General features: G+C 41.2%; 1 protein-coding gene across 1 annotated transcript; it reads left to right on the top strand.

Annotated features, from left to right (window-relative positions):
• Window positions 1–4,201: 4,201 nt before the first annotated feature.
• On the top strand, window positions 4,202–12,207 carry LOC132765452 (alpha-lactalbumin-like). Its single transcript, XM_060759736.2, has 4 exons — window positions 4,202–4,337; window positions 6,851–7,006; window positions 9,234–9,312; window positions 12,118–12,207. The coding sequence occupies exons 1-4, from the start codon at window positions 4,202–4,204 to the stop codon at window positions 12,188–12,190; spliced, it is 444 nt and encodes a 147-aa protein (XP_060615719.2). The 3' UTR covers window positions 12,191–12,207.
• The last annotated feature ends 11,975 nt before the right edge of the window (window positions 12,208–24,182 follow it).

Genomic DNA, 24,182 nt, shown 5'->3' with positions numbered 1-24,182 from the left:
GTGGGGGGGGGGGGGGGGAGGGTGTCATGTAGTTCTGTGACTGGAAGCTCTAGCTTCCATTCTGAGAGAAATGCTACAAGACTTATTGATGGGCAAATTTGGGTTCATTAGTTGGTGAGTGGGACCACAGTAGCCTGGATGAAGGTTTCATTCTGGTCAGGTGCTATCTTATATGTTAGCAACCCAGTGAACCAGCCACAGTTGAATTCGGAGTTTATGCTTTCAACCATTCTTCTGGAACAGGCATCTTCAAATTGTGGCTCTCCAGCTGTTTGGGACTCCAACTCCTCAAATTCGTGACCATTGAACAAGCTGGCTAGGGCTTCTGGGAGTTGAAGGCCCAAACAGCTGGAGGGCCACAATTTAAGGATGCCTGTTCTAGATTGTTGCATCCATTCTGTACTGAATTGCACGTGAGATGCTATATTCCCTTTTCACAACTTTGCAGGGATAATTGGCATGGGATCCAGATCCAAAAGGAAAGTGTTTATAGTCTGCATTATAAGGAGGATAGTCCCTTAGGGACCTTTACCAGTGAGGGCAGATAAGCTTATGGCCGTCTTCAGGGCATCTATCTTTGCCACATCCCCAGTGGGCAGGGGAACCACACCGGGCACCTCTTCTTGTGGAATTCCACATAAACTATTTTTTATTTCCTAAAAGGGGCTCATAGACCAGGTAGTTGATGCCTGGACCTGGACTCAGATGTGCAGCTGTAACCAATAAAAGTGTTTGACCTGCTTTCTTGCAAAATATGTGTGTTTGTGATTTCTTCACAGCAGAGTGGGGCTCACTATTGAACATGGAACAATTTTTTGAGGGCTCTGCTTTACTTTGGTTAGTTTGCCTCTCTTTGGGTGCCATGTATACTTCTAATAGTGCATTACTCTTTTATCAGATTTGTGACTTCTATGAAAGAGATCCCATGTTTTGATTTAACAACTGGAAATGGTTGAGCCCCAGGAGAAATCCTGTTGAGGACTTAAATCTTTATAAGTGGACTTACATCTGCTGAAATTAGAACTGGGCAATTCCATAACATCCTGCTGTTACATTACTATGTAGAGAATCAGCAAAGTTACTGACATAAAACAAGACTGATTCATATTGAGGCGCCAGAGGAGTTTAGCGACCTCATCAGACAGGGGTGTAATCAGTGGCATGCACCAATTCATCTTCTCTTTCACCACAGAGCTCATTGGTTCCCATCCCACAACACTCTGCAACTTTCAGCAGGCATGCGTGTAAGGCAGTGGTTCTCAGCCTGGGGTCCCCAGATGTTTTTGGCCTACAACTCCCAGAAATCCTAACAGCTGATAAATTGGCTGAGATTTCTGGGAGTTGTAGGCCAAAAACATCTGGGGACCCCAGGTTGAGAACCACTGGTGTAAGGGAAGACAAACTGATGCATGCTGCTGCTGCGGTAACACTGGAGGCTTCCTGTGTTGCCTTGGATCAATGGAGGGAAGCCAGGTGGCAGATGCTTCCCCCCATAGGATGGACTTCTAGTAAGTTGGGCAATGCGAGGTGTGGTGCAACGATTTCCCCAAGCCCACATGGACACAGACGGAATCATCACGATCCATGGTGAGTCCGGTGGCACATGTGAAGTGGTCAATAATGCCCTTTGGTATAGCAGATGCGCTTCAGAACACCCTTGAAGGTATCTTGTTACACATCTTTACAATGCATTAAAATAATGTCTTTGTCTCTTTGCTACATAACTAAGTACATGTAAACCTACGTAACAGATATTATACTAGAGCAGTGGTTTCCAACCTGTGGGTCCCCAGGTATTTTGACCTTCAACTCCCAGAAATCCTAACAGCTGGTAAACTGGCTGGGATTTCTGGGAGTTGTAGGCCAAAACACCCGGGGACCCACAGGTTGAGAACCACTTTAGTAGAGCAATCTGGTCATCATACTTGATGGTATATTTTTAAAAGTCTATCCCTTGAAAAAAGTATACCGAAAAGGTATATCAAAAATTACATTTTCTTACTTCAGACATTCTTTTAAGACTTCATGTACTTTATCATTAACTTATTAGACCACACTTGCTTTCTTATTGTATTGCTTGGTGTTTTTTTTTTTTTTTTACTTCTTTACTTCTTTTCCCTGTTGCTGCGAGTTGTGATTAGATAGACAGCAAAACTGATTTCCCTGATTGATCCTTGTCAGCGTTTTGATATTCCCATAAACCATATTATTCCTGGCCATTCTGAAATAATTATCTGGAAATTTGGCAATCCTGAAATAATTATCTGGAAATTTGGATGCTCTGGACATACTCCTCTAGGATATTCTGTTATGTAAAATGGTGTTTAACAGGCATGTGAGAGTGGCACGGATGCAGGGGTGGCTCAACCCATTACGCAAAGTAAGCATTTGCAGTATAGCTGATTTTGCCCAGGGGCGCTCTTGAGGCGCTCTAGGGGGGAAATAGACCTTGACATATGCGAGTTGTAGTTACTGAGATGAATAGTTCACCTACAATCAAAGAGCATTCTGAACTCCACCAATGAGGCAATTGAAGCAAATATGGCACACAGAACTTCCATGACGAACAGAAAATATATATCAGTGATTGGTTTGGGGGGGGGGAGCAAAATACTGTTTGCTTACCGTTGAAAATTACCTAGGGCCGCCTCTGCATGGATGCTAACATAGGAGGCCTGGCCCCAACATCCCTAGGGACATTGTCTTCTCTCAGTTCAGAGTAAATGCAATAATTTAACTGATCCAGATTCCTAAGAATGAAAGTGCTTATCTTTACTTATGAGAACAAGCTCTGCTTCCTCCCCCAGGGCTTACTGTGGGATATGATGAGAGTTGACCTGCTGTGGAATGTCATCACATCTGACTGCTATTTTAGCAAGTACATGGAATTTTGTTATATAAAGAAACTATTTGTACCCACATTTTGGAGGAACTCCATGGTCTGCTGTCCTCCCACTATGCTTAATATAGAAAACGCACTTCAGAGAGCCAAAGATTTCAATATTTCAAAACCCGAGAATCTGCCACAGAATGAGTCAGAAATACTTGTGTGTGTGTAGACACATGCATTCAAAATATATACTATTTCCAGACATCAAAATGTTTGTCTGATGTTCTCAAAAGCAGACTCTTCTCTTGAGTTCTTTTAACCAGACTGCCTATATTTGCACAAAGAGCACCAGGATGTATCTAAGCCAGGCCCGTAGCCAGGATTTCATTTGGGGGGGGGGGGGGCTGAATTTTTTTCAGGGGGGGTTTCAGGGGGGGCTGAGTTTCGGGGGGGGGGGGCTGAGTCTGAGTGAAAGAGGGTCTAGCCTAGCAAACCTTTTGTATCATTACCCCAATACCCCCATGCATATGGAATATATTGAGTATGGTGATCAGACCATGATATGAATAAACATAACAGTTTAAATAATGCACCAGTAAGGCCTTTTCGCGAACCACCATGAGAATTTCGGGGGGGGGGGGGGATGAAGCCCCCCGAGCCCCCCCCCCCCCCCGGCTACATGCCTGATCTAAGCTATACACTTAAATCACTTCGAACCCATTTGAATTGCTATGACTTTGTGCTGTGAATTCTGAGATACGTTGTTGGGTTAATTTTCTTGGGCCCCTTCCACACAGCTGAGTAAAATCCCACAGTCCTAATTAATTTGACTCTCTCATCAGCCAAAATCAAGTCCACACTGCCCATTGAAATAGTGGTAAGTTTATGTTTATTAGAATTGTTCTTCATTTTAAATATTGTATTGTTCTTTTATGATTTTTTTCCCACTACAAACAAGATATGTGCAGTGTAAATAGGACTATAGTTATTTTCAAACTATAGTCCAGTCCCCTTACAGTCTGGGGGACCATGAATGGGACCTCGGCTTAAAAAGTCTGAGGGCCCCTGGATTAAGAAGGCAATGAAGGTCCTAAACCATATGCTCAAAACAAACCATGTGCATATCACCTTCAATGGCTTCTTAAAATTTCAAATAAAACCCACGACTAATTCACTACCTAACTGATAGATGCCACTGCCCTGGAAATGTACAAACACTGGGTTTAAGGTACTGCAAACAGACAGGCGGTGAGCCCTCTCTGGATGACAGAAGGTTACTACATGCAGTGAGGACAGGCAGCTCCAAGCCTAAAATAATAATAAAATAATAATCCAGGACTGGGAGGTTACACTTTCCAGGGTCCTGCCAATATGAAGGCTTTAAAGTTTGGCTTCCTCTACCTCCTCCTTGAAGCAAATGAGGCCATGAAGTACAAAAAATGTGAACTATATGACGAACTTATGAAAAATGGACTTGATGGTTTTGAAGGACTCAACCTAGGACACTGTGAGTTCTTTCTGTTGGGTATTTTTTCAGCTTCTTTTCAGCTTAGAAGCCTTTTCTTGAGCTGTTTTTTTCTTGGTAGAGTTCATTCTGCAGTATTTCTTTCTTTCCGTCTCAAGAACTATTGATTGCTGTAAATTTTTTCATATAGAGTTTAATGATGTCTTGTTAATGTTGCATTTAAGTATGGTATTCTTGTTTTTCTACATTATTACACTGGGACATTCACAGCTATTTTGAGGTCTACCACATTTTGAAAATAAACCCATTGATACAAAATTGAGCACCGAGAAATGCAAAATACTTGGGGGGGGGGGGGGATAACATTTTTTCTATTATTATTATTAAACACTAGCTGTACCTGCACGAGTTGCTGTAGCCAACCTTTCCTCTCTCTTTCTCTCCTTCCTTCCCTCCCTCCCTTTTTTTTTACTTTCATTCTCACCTTCCTTCCTTCTCTTCCTTTTCCCTTCCTCCCCCCCCCCCGCCCTTTTCTTTCCCTTCCTCTTTCTCCCCTTTCTTCCTTCTCTACCTATTCTTGGACTGCAATTCCCAGCAGTCCTCCTGGCAATCTACCTACCTATCTATCTCTATTTAATTTATCTAATCTATCTATCTGGAGGATTGCTGGGAGTTGCAGTCCAGGAATAGGAAATTGGAAATATGCAGGGACTGGGATGCTCTCAAAGAAATCCAAGGAGAAGAAAGCTTGCAGCTTGGAAGCAGTGCATTTGGATCATCCTTCTCTCCTAAAGGGCCTGGTCTAGGGGATGCTGGGAGCCGTAGTCCAGAAGAGAGTGTGGATATGCTATTGTTTTTTTTGCCAGGGGGAATAATTTTGTGCATGCACTATAGCGTCCTTTTGCTTTTTTTCACTTTTTAAGTCCCTTCCACTGTGTTTTTTATGAGTGTAATCACTCATTGGCCTGATCAGTGTATTGTGTCCAAATTTTGTGTCAATTCGTCCAGTTGTTTTTGACTTACATTAATCCTACAAAAAACATTTCATTTTTATTTATATAGAAGATTATCTAACATTTCTTGACATTTTTATTTAACATTGTTTAACATTTCTCAATGTTATTTTTAAACAGCCTAGCAGACAGCTGTTTATGTTAAGCCCCTCTTAAAAATGGTCACAACAATCTCTGCAGAGAAGCTTCTGCAGTAAGCCTTTATGAAAATGGCTACTGCCATTCAACTCCACCTCGAGTGGCCAAAATGGGGTGTAGACTGTATTCTTCAGGCTCCCCTATGTTGTTACTAAACACCATTCAAGTGAGGAAAAACGGAAAAAAGGGAAGTTCATTCTTTCTCTGGTTTGGACAAAAGAATGGTATTGGCATGGAAGCTTCTTACCTCTACAATGAGTTCCAGCAATGATCTGTGCAAGTCAACCCAAGTTTTGGAGTTGAAAATGTTAACTTTTTCTCTTAGTACACAAATATATATTGTATTGTACTTACTTCGGTGATCCCTCATAGCTCGAGAATGATTGTCTTCCAGATGTGGTGTCTTAGCAGTGGGTCTATAGGTGGCTGTGGAGCCCTATTCTTGATCCGCATGTTCTCCCGCAGTGAGGACATTGGTTTCCAGACAGAAAGTGGTCCCAGTCAGGGTTGGCTTGAGGTGCCTTCCTCTTGGCATGTTTCTACCTTTCACCCTCCATTCATTCCTTTTCAAATTCTGCAGCACAGCTGGTCACAGCTGACCTCCGGTTAGAGTGCTCAAGGGCCAGGGCTTCACAGTTCTCGGTGTCTATGCCATAGTTTTTAAGGTTGGCTTTAAGCCCATCTTTAAATCTCTTTTCCTGTCCACCAACCTTACGTTTTCCGTTCTTAAGTTCGGAGTAGAGTAACTGCTTTGAGAGACGGTGATCGGGCATTAGGACAATGTGGACAGTCCAGCAAAGCTGATGATGGAGGAGCATTGGTTCAATGCTGGTGGTACATATTGAACCGAGATATGGAAAACTGGGGCTTTCCATCATATTGACAGTCCTGCTTAGAATAGACATTACTGTATCAGGATTATTGTATCAGGATTTAATCAACAATTAATTAAGTGGGGCTATCGTAGCAGAAGAAACTCTGTACTCTAATGGTTTGAGTGCTGGACTAGACTCTGGAGATCAGAAGTGAAATCCCCCTTAATCACGGAAACTTGTTGGGTGACCTTGGGCAAGTCGCACTCCTATCAGCCTCAAAGCAAGGCAAAGGCAACCCTCCTCTAAGCAAATCTTGCCACACAAACTCTGTAATAGGTTCATTGTAGGATCACTATCATTTGTAAACTATATGAAGGCATGCCACAACTGTAACAGAAAATAACCAACAGGATTTTGGTCTTAATGTTAAAAATATTAATGCCACAAGGGTAAGTATCCAAGGTTTGACTGGGCCTGAAAGTTGAGTAAATTTAATAGTGCAGTTTTCTGGCTTTAAAATCTCTTGAAAGAGCTGTTATGAGACAAAACGCAATGAACATTTACAATGGCTAGTTGTTCTCTCTTGCAGGGATATGCTTGACTTTGTTTGCCACTGGATATAACACAAATCATTACGAGTTCACACGGGGTATTCCGTACTATGGACTATTTTATCTCAGTGGCCGGGAGTGGTGCACCAATGAGAGGCATGCCTCAAAGAACCTGTGCAAAATTCACTGCGAAAGTAAGTGACTCCTTTATATATTTAACTCATGAAATATTGCCAATTTTAACATAATTGCCTATTAATTTCCAGAGAAAGTGCAAAGTACTGGTTGTTGTTTTAAAGGTCCAGTGTAGTTTGGGTCTGGATTACCTGTGGGATCATCTTCTTCTGCATAATTCACCCCAAACAATCAGGCCCTTTGAGTGACATTTACATTAGCCAGCCCAAACTAGACTGACAACTGTTCTTCAGAGGACATTTTCTTCAGTCTCCCATGATTGTGAAATGACCTGCACAAGAAGATTCATCAACGGGATATGCAGTCTTGAGTTCAGAACAGCAGTAAAGACCAGTCTGTTCCAGCACTCCCAGGAAGATGATTTTTCCATTTTGAGATTAAAAATATTGGATTGATTGTTTAAAATATGTATTTCAGTTATATGCTATTTTAACTGCTGCTCTGTTCTTAAGAATGGAGTTTGTTGATGTTTATTCGTTCAGTTGCTTCCGACTCTTTGTGACTTCATGGACCAGCCCACGCCAGAGCTCCCTGTTGGATGTCACCACCCCCAGCTCCTTCAAGGTCAAGCCAGTCACTTCAAGGATACCATCCATCCATCTTGCTCTTGGTCAGCCCCTCTTCCTTTTTCCTTCCTTTTTCCCAGCATCATTATCTTTTCCAGGCATTCCTGTCTTCTCATGATGTGGCCGAAGTAGCTCATCTTTGCCTCTATTATCCTTCCCTCCAATGAGCAGTTGGGTTTTATTCCCTGAAGTATGGACTAGTTCGATCTTCTCGAGGTCCAAGGCACTCTCGGAATTTTCCTCCAGCACCACAGTTCAAAAGCATCTATCTTCCATCACTCAGTCTTCCTTATGGTCCAGCTCTTGCATCCATAGGTGACTATGGGGAATACCATTGCTTTAACTATGCGGACCTTCATTGCCAGTGTGATGTCTCTACTCTTCACCATTTTATCGAGATTGGTCATTGCTCTCCTTCCAAGAAGTAAACGTCTTCTGATTTCCTGGCTGAAGTCTGCATCTGCAGTAATCTTTACACCTAGAAATACAAAGTCTGTCATGGCCTCCATGTTTTCTCTCTCTATTTCCCAGTTATCCAGTTGCCAGAATCTTTTTTTTTATGAGTGGAGATATATGTTTATAAATGGGGATGCTATGTCCAATCTATTGTTCTTTATTAATCTGCTATTGTTCCCTGCCTCAGTCCTTAGGAAGAAGCTGTCAAAAATGTTGCTGTTGAAACTGAAGAGTATTAGGGAATTTACACAATTTTGTTGATTTCTGTTGGTTTACCCACAATTCTCCAATTGTGGAGATGAAGCTAAAGGTCTTTCTTTGGACCCTTCCACACTGCCACTGTATTCCAGGATCTGATTCCATATTATCTGTTATCCCAGGTTATCTGGCAGTGGGAACTCATATGTTCCATTTTAAAACAGATAAGCTGGGGTCATACCCAGGGATAAAGGCCCTTAGAAGAACTTTGCTTGGTCCTCCATTCCTGACACGTAGGACCCACAATTTTCCTGTGACTATTCTCTCTCTATGGCCAGGAAATAACCAGGGGAGATCAGGGGCCAACCAAAAACATCTAGTGGTTTTCTGACAGCCAGGAAGGCAATGATGAAGGCTTCTGCAATAACCTTCTGGGATTCTGCCGAAGATCCTGAGAAATAATGTCTAGATACCAGGAGATAGCCAGATACTTCTCAACCACCTTCAACTCTTTCACAACAATAACATAGTCAAAGGGGGGCCGGGCTGGCAAATCCAATAGCTAGAATTTGTTGTGCAGGAGATTCAGTTAATGCCTCTCTCAAAAACAACCTTAAAAAGAGATATGCGAATATAAGATGGAGTTATACTTGTGTATGTCACCAACAGGATGCCAGCCATTTAAAAAAGATCTATTGACAAGCTAATGGGCAACTAAAGCAAGGTCAGCAGGAACTACAGGCTTTTATTTATGAGATGTTCAGTTCGTCCAGAAAACACAGAGCAACAAGCCCTATGGTTGCTATTAAATCTTTAGTTGGTGTCAACAAGCCACCCTCAGCAAGAATGTCATTTCTGAAGTCATGCCTACAGCCAATGTTAAGGCTACCTTGGCCAGTCCAGGACGTGAACCTGTTGGTCAGTGGGATGGATGATACAGCAATAGAATTGCCATCCTTTCCTACTCAGAACATTTAATCATTCTTCATTAACGTCTTTCCTTTAGAATTTCTAGATGATGATATCAGAGATGACATTGAATGTGCAAAGAAAGTTGCTGCCAGCAAGAAGGGAATGCTGTCTTGGTGAGTGAATGAAAAATAGAATAAGCTGTATCTCCAAATGTTAGCCTCCTTCTGTAAGGTTTAGGATTCCCTTAAGCATGCCAACAGCTCTAACATTTTCTCAATGGCACAATTATTTCATTTTTTAAAAACCCCAAACCTGGATAGGCATGCTAGAAGAGATTGGTATTTGTTTGTTTGTTTGTTTGTTTAAAACATTTATATTTTGCCCTTCTCACCCCCTGTGATGGGAAGGCAAATGAATAATTTGAAAAGAAAGCTGAATGGAGGAAAACATGTGATGTGGTAGGGAAATTATTCGTTTGGTTTTCAAACAAGGCATTGCAGAGCTTCAGGAAAAAATAGTGATCCCCAACACTTTACGTATTACATGGGATGAAGTCCTCAGACTACGTTTTGACACACCAAAGTAAAGCCATACACACACACACACTGGATACTCAAGCAGTGTCATAACGTGGCCAGTACTCCAGTGAGATTTGCAAGAGATGGGGAGAGAGAGACTGACTGCTGTGTTACAATTCACTAGAAGGGTTCAATCCATCCCTACAATCAGGAGAGCAGTTAACCAGTTTGCTTCTATGATTCTATAATATTTGTGCGATCTGTGACCATTTTCAATCATAGTTGTCACTAAGAATACTTTCTGTAATTATTTATATATTCATGTATAAGTCTATAAATGTTTGTCAAAAAGTCAACCCGAAAAACCTGGGTTGACGTTTCCATTGGTCAGCATAAATACTGAACTTTAAACTCTCTTCAAAAAAGGAGCCACTCCCTTTTGGAGTAGAGTGGTGAAAGGCAGGAGCGTAGTCCTTTCCAGGAGAACCTGAAAGAAGTCCCAAACCCCTTGCTCTCCTGGCATAGTGGCATTTCTGGGTGTGGGGTGTGGGGGGGTCTTTGAATGCCTGATATAGAAAATAGGGCAGTTGTGGCTCTTTGGTGCTTCCCCTCAAGGAGTATTAAGAAAGTTAGGGCTTCTCTTAGGTTCTCCCAGGATGTACTAAATCCTCTCTTTGCACCACTCTCCTCAGACCAAGAAATTATTTCTTTTTAAAATTTATTTATTTATTTATGACATTTATATGCCACCCTTCTCACCCCGAAGGGGACTCAGACCAGCTTACAAGTTATATGTAAATACAATTTATTATATTATTAGCATAGCACAATATCAGTAACATACACTCCCATATTGTACTACATCACTATACTACATTATTTTTAATATTACATGTAATATGAAATATATAATTCTTATATTGTATTATTATTAGTATTATATTGTATTACATATCAAATTATCAATATTATATGTGTATACAATATATTATATTATTAGCACAGCACAATATTAGTATTATAAATTACTATATTGTATTATACCACTATACTGTAATATTATTAGTAACGTTACATGTAATATGAAATTTATAATTTTTATATTGTATTACTATTAGTATTATATTATCAGCAGAGCACAATATCATTATTATATATTACTATATTGTACTATACCACTATACTGTAATATTATTAGTAACATTATGTGTAATATAAAATATATAATTCTTACATTGTATTATTATTAGTATTATATTGTATTACATATCATATTATTATCAATATTATATGTGTAGACAATATATTATATTACTAGCAGAGCACAATATTATTATTATATATTACTATATTGTACTATACCACTATACTGTAATATTATTAGTAACATTACATGTAATATGAAATATATAATTCCAATATTGTATTATATTGTATTACATTGTATTATCAATATTACATATGTCTACAATATATTATATTATTAGCACTGCACAATATTAGTATGATATATCACTATATTGTACTACACCACTATTATACTGTAATATTATTAGTAATATTACATTCAACATGAAATATATAATAATATTGCATTATTATTATTATTATTATTATATTGTATCACATTATAATATTATTATCAATATTATATGTATATATTATATTGTTAGCATAGCACATCAGTAATATATTAATACTATAAATATACTATATTAATATATAAGACTTAAAATGCCAGTTTGAATAGCAATAAAGGTGCAACAGGCCTTGGTCTGCGACCTTTTGCTCCAAAATCTTATGATATAATATCTCTAGTTGCTTCTGGATCGAGAGAATAGGCCGTCTACGAAGACGTTGCCCAGGGTGCGCCCGGATGTCTTGCAATCCTGCGAGGAGGCTTCTCTCATGTCCCCCTTATATTCTTATATAATATAACAATATAAGAATTAATACTGTACTTTAAAAAAGGTGACTGTCTCCTTCTCTGAGCAAAGTGTTGAAAGGTAATTTTAAATGCCAGAATGGACAAATGGCAGCATCCAGAGGTGGCTGTCCCCCTAAAATGGTGCTGGTGCTTTGCTCTCTTCATCGAATAAACCTCAACTAATCCATGGATTGTATCAAAATCCATAATTTTGCCTATCAAACACAACTTCAACTTGTACATTAGGTTGACTTACAAAAGAGTATATCCTGTAATTTTCCTCAGATCTCACTGCTATCCCAACTGCACTGAAAATCCTGCTTAACACGGCATTTCTTTAAGAACTGACATATAGTGCATAAACAGTTATGATAAATGGCGTAATCTTCACTGTTGGAGTTAGAACAATATGTCTACTTCGGAAAGAAAAATATGGATTTGTATATATGTTTTGTTTTAAATTGTTTTTTAAAATAGTATTTTAAATACAGTAATGGAAAAATAACCTTTCCTGTTTTTTCTGCCCTTTTAAGGAAACCTTTTCAAGATTACTGCAGACACCCTATGCCTGAAGTAGTGTTTTGGGAATGCAAGCGGAAAAAATAAAGCAGCCAATGTGATATTATGCTTTGGCTATTCTACCCAATAAGAATAGTTTGTGGACCTGCCATATCGCATCCTGCTTGTTTTGTTGTTATATGTATTAAGCTGACTTTGAATTATACTGATCCAAATGCACCAGTCATCCACTGTCCTCCTAGTCAGATCGTCCAGGCTACCTTATGAAGAAAGAACGTGTACAACCTGAGGATATTTTGCTCTTTGAAATAAATCATTTAAATAACTCAATAAAACTGCAATTTCTAAGGAAATTTTCAGAAGACACTAACTTCTCTGGGAACCTATACGTATCAACTGGACCCTTCATGCAGCAGGGAAATCCATTCCAAAGAATAATTAGCAACTTATTGAAATGTTGATGTGCACATTTCTATTGTATTACCTGCACAGAAAAAATAGGGGATAAAAGGAGAAACACAAATTGCATACTACAGGTAAAGTTTTCCCCTTTACACTAAGTCTAGTCGTGTCCGACTCTGGGGGTTGATGCTCATCTCCATTTCTAAGCCGAAGAACCGGCATTGTCTGTAGACACCTCCAAGGTCATGTGGCCAGCATGACTGCATGGAGCACCGTTATCTACCTGCCAAAGCAGTACCTATTGATCTACTCACATGTTTTTAACTGCTAGGTTGGCAGAAGCTAGGGCTAACAGCAGGAGCTCACTCCGCTCCCTGGATTCAGCAAGTTCAGAAACTCAGCGGATTAACCCACTGTGCCACTGGAGGCTCCTTGCATACTATTACATACTATTGCATACTGGGGTGTCTTTCTGGGTGTTATTTGCTCAAAAAGGTAATTGTTCCATGCTCTGTTTACAACTTGCCACATTCCCACTTTGGAGAAAATAAAACATAGTAGTGATGAATAGGTATTGTTTATGCAGGAAGGTAATGGCGCTCCATGTAGTCATGCCGACCACATGACCTAGGAGGTGTCTATGGACAATGCCGACTCTTAGAAATGAAGATGGGCACCATCCCCAGAGTAAGACTTGACTAGATTTAATGTCAAGGGGAAACTTTACCTTTACCTTAAAGAATTTAAAACATGGCAAATATAACAATTCAAAAACAATTACAGTAGCCCAACCAGGATGTGACTAAGACATATACCACCATGACCAGATCCGACTAAGCAATCCAGTTGAGCTGTGGCCATCATGTCTCTCTGCCCAGAGTGTCCCAGAAAACAATTTTATGAAGAGGGATAAACTCCCAGATCTTTTCAGTTCTGTGAATCTCCTGAGATGAATGCACTCTCGAAATGAACAAGCCTTGAATCAACATGAGCTGATGAAGACAAATGTGGAAGATGGCCTTACTGAAGTGGGACTCCTCCTAGGAAACCCCAATATGAACACTGCTGAAGATTTATAACTAAACTGGACATAAAAATCAGTGGCAGTGAGAAGTTTCTGTGGGACTCTAGGTTTTAATTTAAACTCTTAATGTGCTAGTTCCACAACTGATTCAACACCTCAATAGCACTTTCATTATCCCACATTGAAGGCACTGCATTGCCAAAAGTAGTTACATTCTTACTCATATAATGATAAAAAACTGATGACCAGCATCGCATTAGTGACAAACACCAATTTAAGTCTAGTACAAGCCTGCATATGGTTTCTTTTGGGAGGCAGGAGGTGTCATTGTGAAGATGGATATTTTCTTCCAGACTGACCAAAACCTCTCTTGGACTCATTGCTTAACTGCAGTAACTGATTCACAATAGAACAATTTTCATACATATTGCAAAGAAAACAACAGAAATGGCGAAGCATACAGGGGAAACGGATCATCTTACTTTTCACATATAGGAATACTTCCCTTGTTTTGGGTGCCAGGTGCCACTGGTCTCTGTTTTCAGCAGGGTGCTTAGCCGCACATAACATGTCTTCACCACAAAAAGGTCCCAGATTTAGTTCCTGCTCCTTTTGATTTTATTTTGGCGATCCATACACGTTTTATTTATCCCAAAATATTTTCTGTCAGCTCCTGATATGATCAGAACCTTTTCATACTAGTTCATTGTGAGCTAATGTAAAATCAGAATGAACAGGAACCAAATTTGGGACATTTTAATCACTCTGGATGCACCCAGTGTCTCTGAGTTTATCCGGGGCTTTACAAAGAGCAAACATTTGGCATGGATGTAAAATACAGCATTGTCCATTTAACAATAGCTCATTTTAGTGCTGGACTTAGGTGCTGTTTCAATCATTTTTACTGTACTCTTTGTTTTGGTGCATGATCCAAATCTTTGCCACTGAGTACTCTTTTAATTTGGGCAAATCACCACTGCAAACCATACCTATGTATTTATGGTTGATAAATTGTGACCCTGGTAAGCACTTTTGTGCTTTGTATTGTAAGGCTTTCATGGCTAGAATCACTTGGGATATTGTATAGTTTTCATGGATTCTCTGAAGATGCCAGTCACAGATGCAGGTGAAGCATCAGGAGAAATGTTGCTAGAACATTTTTTGCAAATTTTTGCAAATTCATTTTCACCAAAGTTGTTGTTTATTTGTTCAGTCGCTTCCGACTTCGTGACCTCATGGACCACCCCACGCCAGAGCTCCCTGTTGACCATGCCCACCCCCAGCTCCTTCAAGGTCAAGCAAGTCACTTCAAGGATACCACCCATCTATCTTGTCCTTTGTCGGCCCCTCTTCCTTTTTCCTTCCTTTTTCCCCAGCATCATTATCTTCTCCAGGCGTTCCTCTCTTCTCATGATGTGGTTGAAGTAGTTCATCTTTGCCTCTATTATCCTTCCCTCCAATGAGCAGTTGGGCTTTACTCCCTGAAGTATGTACTGATCTTCACTCTCAGAACTTTCCTCCAGCACCACAGTTCAAAAGCATCTATCTTCCTTTGCTCAGCCTTCCCTATGGTCTAGCTCTCACATCCATAGGTGACTACGAGGAATATCACTGCTTTTATTATGCGGATCTTTGTTGCCAGTGTGATGTCTCTACTCTTCACTATTTTATCGAGATTGGACATTGTTCTCCTCCCAAGAAGTAAATGTCTTCTGCTTTCCTGGCTGCAGTCTGCATCTGCAGTAATCTTTGCACCTAGAAATACAAAGTCTGTCACTTTCACCAAACTAACACTTCATTATTATTGGTAGTGGGGGAAAAAATATCCCACCCACACTGCCACTCTGCATATGAGAATGAGACAAAGCAATATTTGCATCAACATTTACCCTCTAATGAAAGAAAAATCTTGTTGAATCAGACCAGGACCCACCTATATCTATTACCCTGTCTATTGCTCTGTTCCTAGACATAAAAGCTAGCAGCAGGTTTGAGGTGACTTGGACGTGGTTCTCACTGAGCTGCTTGAACCACTACCCATCTCAACAGCACATGTGTGTTAGATCCATACCCCTCCAGGGTTATTTAACAAGCTAGAAAGAGACTGGCTGCGTAGATAGAGGGAGTGGTTAATGTCTCCTTAAAACAAGGCAGAGCTCTAGCTTGCCAAAGAGAGGCCATTATTAAAAAAATGACTAAAAAGCTCTTCCTGGTTCCCATCATCTTGGATAATCACCAATCATTAAGTTTACATTTTTAGGTAAGGTCCTAGTGTGTGTGTGTGTTTCTGGATGAAATCCATTTTAACCTGGATTTAATCTTGGCTATGAGATAAAGACAACTTTGGTTGCTTTGATAGATATACAGGGAACCTGACAAGTGGGATTTGTTGGTTGCTTCTGCTGAGCCTCTCGGCAGCCCTTGGTAGCATCCTTCTGAGAACGATCCTTCTGAGTTGCATCTCTGGAATCTGCATCCAAGTCGCATCTCTGGAATGGGGCTTGGAAGTATGACTCTCAGGGCCCTTCCAGACAGGCCCTATATCCCAGGATCTGACCCCAGGTTTTCTGTTTATCCCAGATTATCTGGCAGTGGGGACTCATCTAATCCAGTTTAAAGCAGAAAACTGTACAAGACAATACAGAAAACTGTATAAGACGTCATGCTTTCTTTGAATGTTTATGCTTGTACATTTTGAAGCATCTGCTTGTACTTGTATCCCTTTTGGCAACTGTGCTAAAACACTAATTTATTTAGTCCAAGCTGACAGAGATGAATGCTTCTTAGCAGGGGGTTGGACTAGATGGCCCACGAGGCCTCTTCCAACTCTATGATTCTATGAATGAAAATATCTCCAGGTAATACATGGATTAGTTTGCTGACGTCAAATAACTCTCATCCAAACAATAAATCAAACTTTAAATAGCATTTGGTTAAATTACAGTTCTGGGAACACATATATGCCAACAAACCGTTCTGCCACTCATCCCAAGATTATAAAAGATCTAGTTCTTCTGATGGATCCTCATCTCATTGTCCAGGCAGCTGCAGTCATGAGGGTGCTAGTTTTTACCCTTGTCTTCCTTAGCTCTGTGCTTGTGACAAGTGAAGCCAAAATAATATACCGTTGTCACCTAGCACAGGAACTTAATGCTTTGGGGCTGAGTCAATACCTTGGTTTCACCCTTGGTGACTGTGAGTTTTGCCACGAGTACTTCTTTCTATAAATTCTTTGTTATCCTTCAACCAATCGCTAATCTTCCATATTATTTTTCTTACCAGGGCTTTGTGCAGCCTTTCACGAAAGCGGATATAACACTCATCCTCCAATGAGCCTGACAAGTCACAAAGCCTATGGACTATTCAGGATTACCAATACAGACTGGTGCTATGATGGGGTCCAGCCCTCAAAGAATCTCTGCAACATTTCCTGTTCTGGTGAGTGTGATCTCTTTGTGTGGCTTAAAAACTATTTCTCCTTCCAATTTCCTGCCATGTCTGTTGTTGTTTAAGAATTACTGCTTGTAACTCAAAAGTTGTGTCATTTCTACTGCATTGTCGAAGGCTTTCATGGCTGGAACACTGGGTTGTTGTAGGTTTTTTGGGCTGGGTGGCCATGTTCTAGAAGCATTCTCTTCTGACGTTTTGCCTGCAGCTATGGCAGGCATCCTCAGAGGTAGGAGCCCCCGGTGGCACAGTGGGTTAAACCCCTGTGCCGGCAGGACTGAAGACCGACAGGTTGCAGGTTTGAATCCGGGGAGAGGCGGATGAGCTCCATCTATCAGCTCCAGCTCTTCATGCGGGGACATGAAAGAAGCCTCCCACAAGGATGATAAAAACATCAAATCATCCAGGTGTTCCCTGGGCAACGTCCTTGCAGACGGCCAATTCCCTCATACCAGAAGCGACTTGCTCCTGACACGACAAAAAAAATAATCCTCAGAGGTTGTGAGGTCTGTTGGAAACTAGGAAATTGGGTTTATATGTCTATGGAGAGTCCAGGGTGGGAGAAATAACTCTTGTCTGTTGGAGCTGGGTGGGAATGTTTCAACTATCAGGCCATTAGATGCTAATCAAAGTGGTCAATTGAAACATGCACACTTGCCTCCAACAGACAAGATTTCTTTCTCCCACCCTGGACTTTCCACAGATATATAAACTCCACTTGCTCAGTTTCCAGCAGACCTACAACCTCTGAGGATGCCTGCCATAGATGCAGGCGAAACGTCAGGAGGTAATGCTTCTAGAACATGGCCATACAGGCTGAAAAACCTACAACAACCCAGCCATTTCTACTGTTTTTTCCACCTCTTGGGTGGAAACTATCTTGTCTGTCCAATGTATAATGGATGAGGGATAGCTGGAATAGCTGACACAGAATGGCATGTGAGTGACATGGGAAAACATTTGTGTTGATTTCTATTCGTGCCTTTCCTTTTCTGTCTCATTCTCTCACCTCGCAGATCTAATTGACGATGACATCGAGGATGACATTCTGTGTGCCAAGAAAATTATAGAGCAGGATGGGCACTCGAAGACCTGGTGAGTCACATCAGCTGTGATTCTAATGGATATGCTACATCTACTGAGCTCACTCCTTTCCTGTTGAGCAATAATAATAATAATAATACTTTATTTATACCTCGCTACCATCTCTTCAAGGGACTCATAACCCATTAAAGTATGTAATACAGGTCTGAACAATATCCAGGAAACACAGTTAAAACATACTAAGTAAAATAAAATAAAAACTCCACTGGATGCATCAGGAGTAATTTATTTATTTACCATATTTGTATACCACCCTTCTCAGCCCAAAGGCGAGAGTCAAGATATTGGTACTATCACACACACAACCCTTAATTTCAAATGTGTTCCATTTTACTTCTCTTTTTAAAGTCCCGTCCTGAAGTTAAATCCAATTAATTCAAGTAGATCTACTCTACTTGGGTATAACAGAAGAATTTAATGCATAGTTTGACAAAAAAGCAGTGATACAAGTGTTGGGATAACAAATGGAACGTATTAGTGGGCGTTTTTCAAATATGTTTTAAAGAAGAATGAGCAAGGCAAATGTGTACAAAGATTAAATTCCTCTGTTTCCGCATCTAAAAAGAAGAAGAAGAATGGAATGTATTGATTTATCAATTTATCATTTATATTAGATAGATCATTTGTGTATACTTACTGTGGCTATATATTAGCAACTAGAAATAAACTGTAAGAGAAGGACACCTCCTGTTTAGGAACAATGTTGGGAACAGGAAGATGAACTAGATTGGCCTTAGCTCTAGAACCTAGGAACACAGTTCTCGTGTTCTGTCCTGTGCATCATTGTACCCAGCAAGCATGAGAGTGATGAAACATGCCTCTTGGTGTGCCATGAATAGGAGGTGGATGGTGAATGGCCTTAGACCATGGTCTTAGATCAAAGTTGGAAGAGCAGGGATTCAATGGTGTCAGTAGGTGTAATCCATCTGCTTTTTTATTGTATGCAGACAGTTCCCAGGTTCTGCAAGATAGGTCCTGCAGGTTCATTCTTAATTTGTATGCAAGTCAAAATAGGACTGGCTGCTGGCTGCCATGCAAGGAGAATATCTCCACACATACCCCAGGGGTGGCCAGAGAAAAAGGTAACCCTTCCCTCAAGGAGCTGCTTCTGTTTATCTCACCTCAGCCTCCTTGGGGGTGCACCTATGCTGTAGAATGGGTGCATTTTGAGATCCTTATAATAGCTGTGACTCAATGCTGTGGAATCTTGGGGTTCTTTACAAGGTCTTTAGCCTTCTCTGCTCAAGAATGCTGCTGCCTCATGAAACTATACATCAAAGGATTGCATAGAATTGAGCTATAGCAATTAAAGTGGCATTGAACTGCATTAATTCCGCAGTGCAGTTGCACCTTAGGAGGGCTAGGCAGGAAAGAAAATGGGGGGGGGGGAGGGGGACAGACATCAAGTAAATGGAATGGAGGGATAGAGACACAAAGGAAAGAAATGGGGGGAGATACAAACATGAAGAAAAGGGGATGGGAGGCAGAAATACAGATGTGAAGGAAAGGAAATGGGAGGGGGATATACAGATGGGGAAATATATAGACACAAAGGAAGGAATGGAGGAGAAAGATACAGACATGAAGGGACAAGAGGGAAAGGAGACGCACATTCGTAACTAGGGACCTCATCACATTGATGAGGTTCCCCCATGCCAATTCATCAGCTTCCGTGCCAAATCGGCAAGGTAGTGGGACACCCTGGTGCCCTGTACTCGCCCGGCCAGCAGAGATGCTTCCTCATCACACTGCTTTGGCACATGGCTTGTAGACCTGTTCTTCCCAAAGAAACACAGGGAGGATCCCGTGTTGGTGCTGCAGCGTCCTATCATGCTGTCACCCCAGTTGAGCAATGGAGCTCCGCCAGAAGTGAGGCTATGTCATGTGGGTGCCAGTGTCCTAGAATGCTAAACATTTGTCGTGTGATGAAGTCCTCGGAGCCATATGTAAGTTGATTGTTCGTAACTGCCTGTATTTTGCACAGTTGATAGTCACAGCAGCAGAGATCCTAGTGAGCTAAAATAGTATTGTGCAGGTACAGCTGTATCAGGAGCTCCAGTTTTGTTTGCTTTGCATTTAATGTTTGTTATAGTCCTAAGTTTCAGGGACTCTGCAGATAGGTGGCTTCTTTTGGCTGCAATCATAGGGCAAGCCACCTCTCAATTATAGTTAGGTTCCCTGGTCCCGCCCCCTTTGAGTTTTAGAAGGAATAGGAGCCATTTTGAGTTCAGTCCACACAGAGCAGTTTTCCATGCAGGACATGAAACCAAGAGCTCCTGTAGAAAGCTTCATCTTCTACGGTTTGGCCGGGGAGATACAGCCCCACAGCTTGGCCGAGGATCATACAGCCTTACAGCTCCTTTGCTGAGGGACTTCTGCCAGCCATCACCAAAACCTGAACTCCTTTTTCCCTGGAAGTCTACAAAGCTCTGCTTGGTAAGGGTCTCTTGCGGAAGCCAGACGCAGTTGGTACCGGGTGCAGGGGCTCCATGCCAACAGAGGCAAGTACAGACTGCCCAGATTAGAAGTTAAGGATTTCCCCATTAGTTAGTATACAGTTATGAAGATAGTGCCTGTTCCCTGTGGACAAGATTGAGAGAGAGCCAATAGACTGTTAAGAAAGCTTTAAAGTACCTGTTTGTTTTCATCAATAATAAAGAACTTTGTTGAACCTTTAAACAATCTAAAGACTCTGTTTTAAGAAAACCCAAGGGCTTTTAATTTGAGGCAGCCTCGGCGTCCCGTTGGGCACATGGAATTTATGTTCTGTCTACAGTCTGATGCACAGGCCCAGCGTGCGACAGAACAAGTATGGATAGAATTGTCCTCATTCCTTTGCTGTCAATTCTATTTAAGGTCATGTGCCCTGCCAGATTTTCTTTCTGTGATTTTCCTAAGATAATTCTGATAACTCTTTCATCAAAAGACAACAGCTTGCACTTTAAAATGTGGATTTCATTCCAAAGTCAAGAGATTCAAGTTTTCTGAATTTCTTTCTTTTTTTAGTGTGTGCAGACTGTTTAATATGCACATGGTTGAAGAAGAAATCCAAGTCAAGATGGTAATTTCTTTTTTCTCTCCACCCTCAGGCCACGCTGGGCAAAAAAATGTCGTGGAAAAGATCTTTCAATTTATGTGAAACCTTGTACATTCTGAGATTCCAATTCAGGTTGGTATTTTATTTTATGTCTTCAAGCCATTTTTGAATTATGGAAACCAAAACAAGGAACTTATTATGGAGTTTTCAGGCCAATATTTATTCAGAATGGGCTTACCTTTGCCTTCCTCTTGAAACAGAGCAATTTAAAATGGCTTCAGATAGTGAGATCCGAGCCACAGATAGAGAAATCTGAAGCACAAATACTGAGACACGATTCATGGTTGCCAGTACTGGCAACAGGCCACCCTGTAGGTTTGTGCACATGGAGAGATTTCACAAGGTTGAAGAAGAAGCCACCGAGGTAATTTATTAAGTCAGCTGAAGTGATGCCAGCCCGTGGTTAGCCACCAGAGAGAGCTGAGATACAATAATAATGTAAAACAGACATTTTTATACAATAAGTTCCTGCCCCAGCTGGAGTCAGCTTTGCCATGATTGGTGGAGCCCTGTTGACGTCACAATCAGCTAGGTGGGGATTCCCTGGTGAGGTGAGCCTGCGGCCCGCACTGGCCAATCAGAGAATGTTCCCTGCTCTCAATGCAGATTTCCGCTCTCCAATGACTGAAGAGGGGCCGGTTGAAAACATCAGACGAAGAAGGCATAGCTTTATTATTGAATTATGTTGTCCCAACTCCGGGACAAACAAAGTGGGGCCCTCGGGTCCCATGAGTTCTATTGTTGTGATGACTGTCTTTATGAGACCCAATTGCATGGGTCTGGCGACTCTGCACCAGTGTCCACTGTATTTCAAAACAGCATATTGTCCATGATTATAGGATTATGAATCCATTCCTGGGAAAAAGGGAAATGGCAATGTGGAAAAAGGGGCAAGTCATCCCAACATCAGGGAAGAAAATGCCAAGTGATAAATGTGTTTTCATATGTCCATGGGGCTGGACAAAGAACAGGTGGTCAGTCCAACTCCAAAACCTGTTGTGTCTGCACAGCAGGTGATATGGGTCACAGATTATGGGTGATTGAATCCTTTGTAAGTAGATGATGACTGGCAAAACTACTGGAAGGGATTCTCGAGTCAAGAGGTGCTGATGAAAATGTCACAAAGGTCATGCTGAATGGCTTCACTTTCCAAAATTTTATAACAAGACATGAAATAAGAAAAATTAAACAAAAACACACATAAAGAACCCGCAGATACCAGGGGAACTGGGAGACTCTAGAGACCCAGTATCCGTGGGGAGAGGGAGACACGTACGGACAGGATCCATGAATACCAAGGCAAAAGTGAGAGGAAAGGACTCAGAAAGGCAAAAAGAGATACAAAAGAGCGAAAGTTAAGGATAACCATATTTATTTAGGGATTAGACACCATAAAAGGGAAGGATTGTTGCAGGAAATGTGGCAAAAGTATCCCAAGTGCTGATAGCTGCTCCTGGGCTCCTCCAGAATACTGATTGTTTGCAAGGTGGGAGTTTGGAAAACAAAAGGGCTCTTGCCAGCCACGGCTTGTCCTCACCTCGGCTCCAGAGAAAGAATTTAATAACTTCGACCTGGAGGGAGGAGGGTGTCTGTGTTCAACAACACTCTGAGGCTGAGAGAGGATAACTAGGGATTCGAGCCCTGTTCTCCAGATTAACCATTGCACCACACCAGTTCTGCATTTTAGCATCAGTACAGAATGCATCATGACCCTTTCTTGTTCCTCTCTTCTCCAATATAAACCTGCATCTCCCAGGTGTAGAACTGATTCATGAGATGTATTTTATACTAAAATATATTTCATAAATCTACGGGTCTCTGAACTAATTAGACAGCTGAAGTCTCTGAACTAATTAGATAGTGGAAGATGTCAGATTCATTCCTTTGCGCATGCACTCTCCCCCCCTCTCTCTCTCATACACATTTAGATCCTGTTGAAACTAATGTAATGTTGCTGTTACTAAAAAAAATTGGTGTGTTTTTAATATGTCTTAACCTTTTCTTCCTCCCCCCCCCCCCCCCACCGGAAACAAAAAGTTATGAAACTTGGCAATTGCAACCATATTCACATGAATGCACACATATGTTGAAGGCGAAGCCCCCTTGATTAAACATGACGGAAGATTTTCTACCATTATTGATTTCATTTATCTGTTTGAATATAAAATAAAATGTTTTAGAAGCAGTTTTTTTTCTATCATCTATTCCAGTGTTTCTCAACCTGGGGGTCGGGACCTCTGGAGGGGTCGTGAAGGGGTGTCAGAGGGGTCGCCAAAGACCATCAGAAAACACAGTATTTTCTGTTGGTCATGGGGGTCTCTGTGTGGGAAGTTTGGCCCAATTCTATCATTGTTGGGGTTCAGAACACTCCTTGATTGTAGGTATAAATCCCAGCAAGTATAAATCCCAGCAAGTACAACTCCCAAATCTCAAGTTTTATTTTCCCAAAACCCCATGAGTGTTCACATTTGGGCATATGGAGTATCCGTGCCAAGTTTGGTCCAGATCCATCATTGTTGGAGTCTAGAGTGCTCTCTGGATATAGGCGAACTTCAACTCCCATACTCAAGGACAATGCCCACCAAACCTTTCCAGTATTTTCTGTTGGTCATGAGAGTTCTGTGTGCCAACTTTGGTTCAATTCCATTGCTGGTGGGGTTCAGAATGCTCTTTGTTTAAGGTTAACTATAAATCCCAGCAACTACAACTCCCAAATGGCAAAATCAATCCCCCCGCCAACCCCACCAGTATTCAAATGTGGGCATACTGGGTATTTATGCCAAATTTGCTCCAGTGAATGAAAATACATCCTGCAGATCATTATTTACATGGCGATTCATAATGTTAGGGTTAGGGTTGCACCACAACATGAGGAACTGTATTAAGGGGTCGCGGCATTAGGAAGGTTGAGATCAGGAAGCTCATCTGATCAGGAAGCTCATCAAAAGTGCAACACGGATCAAAAAGAGAGGATGTAGTAGCACATCATTTCCTGTCAAATCTCC

The sequence above is a fragment of the Anolis sagrei genome, chromosome 2 (assembly GCF_037176765.1).
Source record: "Anolis sagrei isolate rAnoSag1 chromosome 2, rAnoSag1.mat, whole genome shotgun sequence".
In the NCBI taxonomy this organism is placed as follows: Eukaryota; Metazoa; Chordata; class Lepidosauria; order Squamata; family Dactyloidae; genus Anolis; species Anolis sagrei.
Note: the sequence above shows the minus strand (reverse complement) of the source record. Positions and strands in the feature narration are given on the sequence as shown.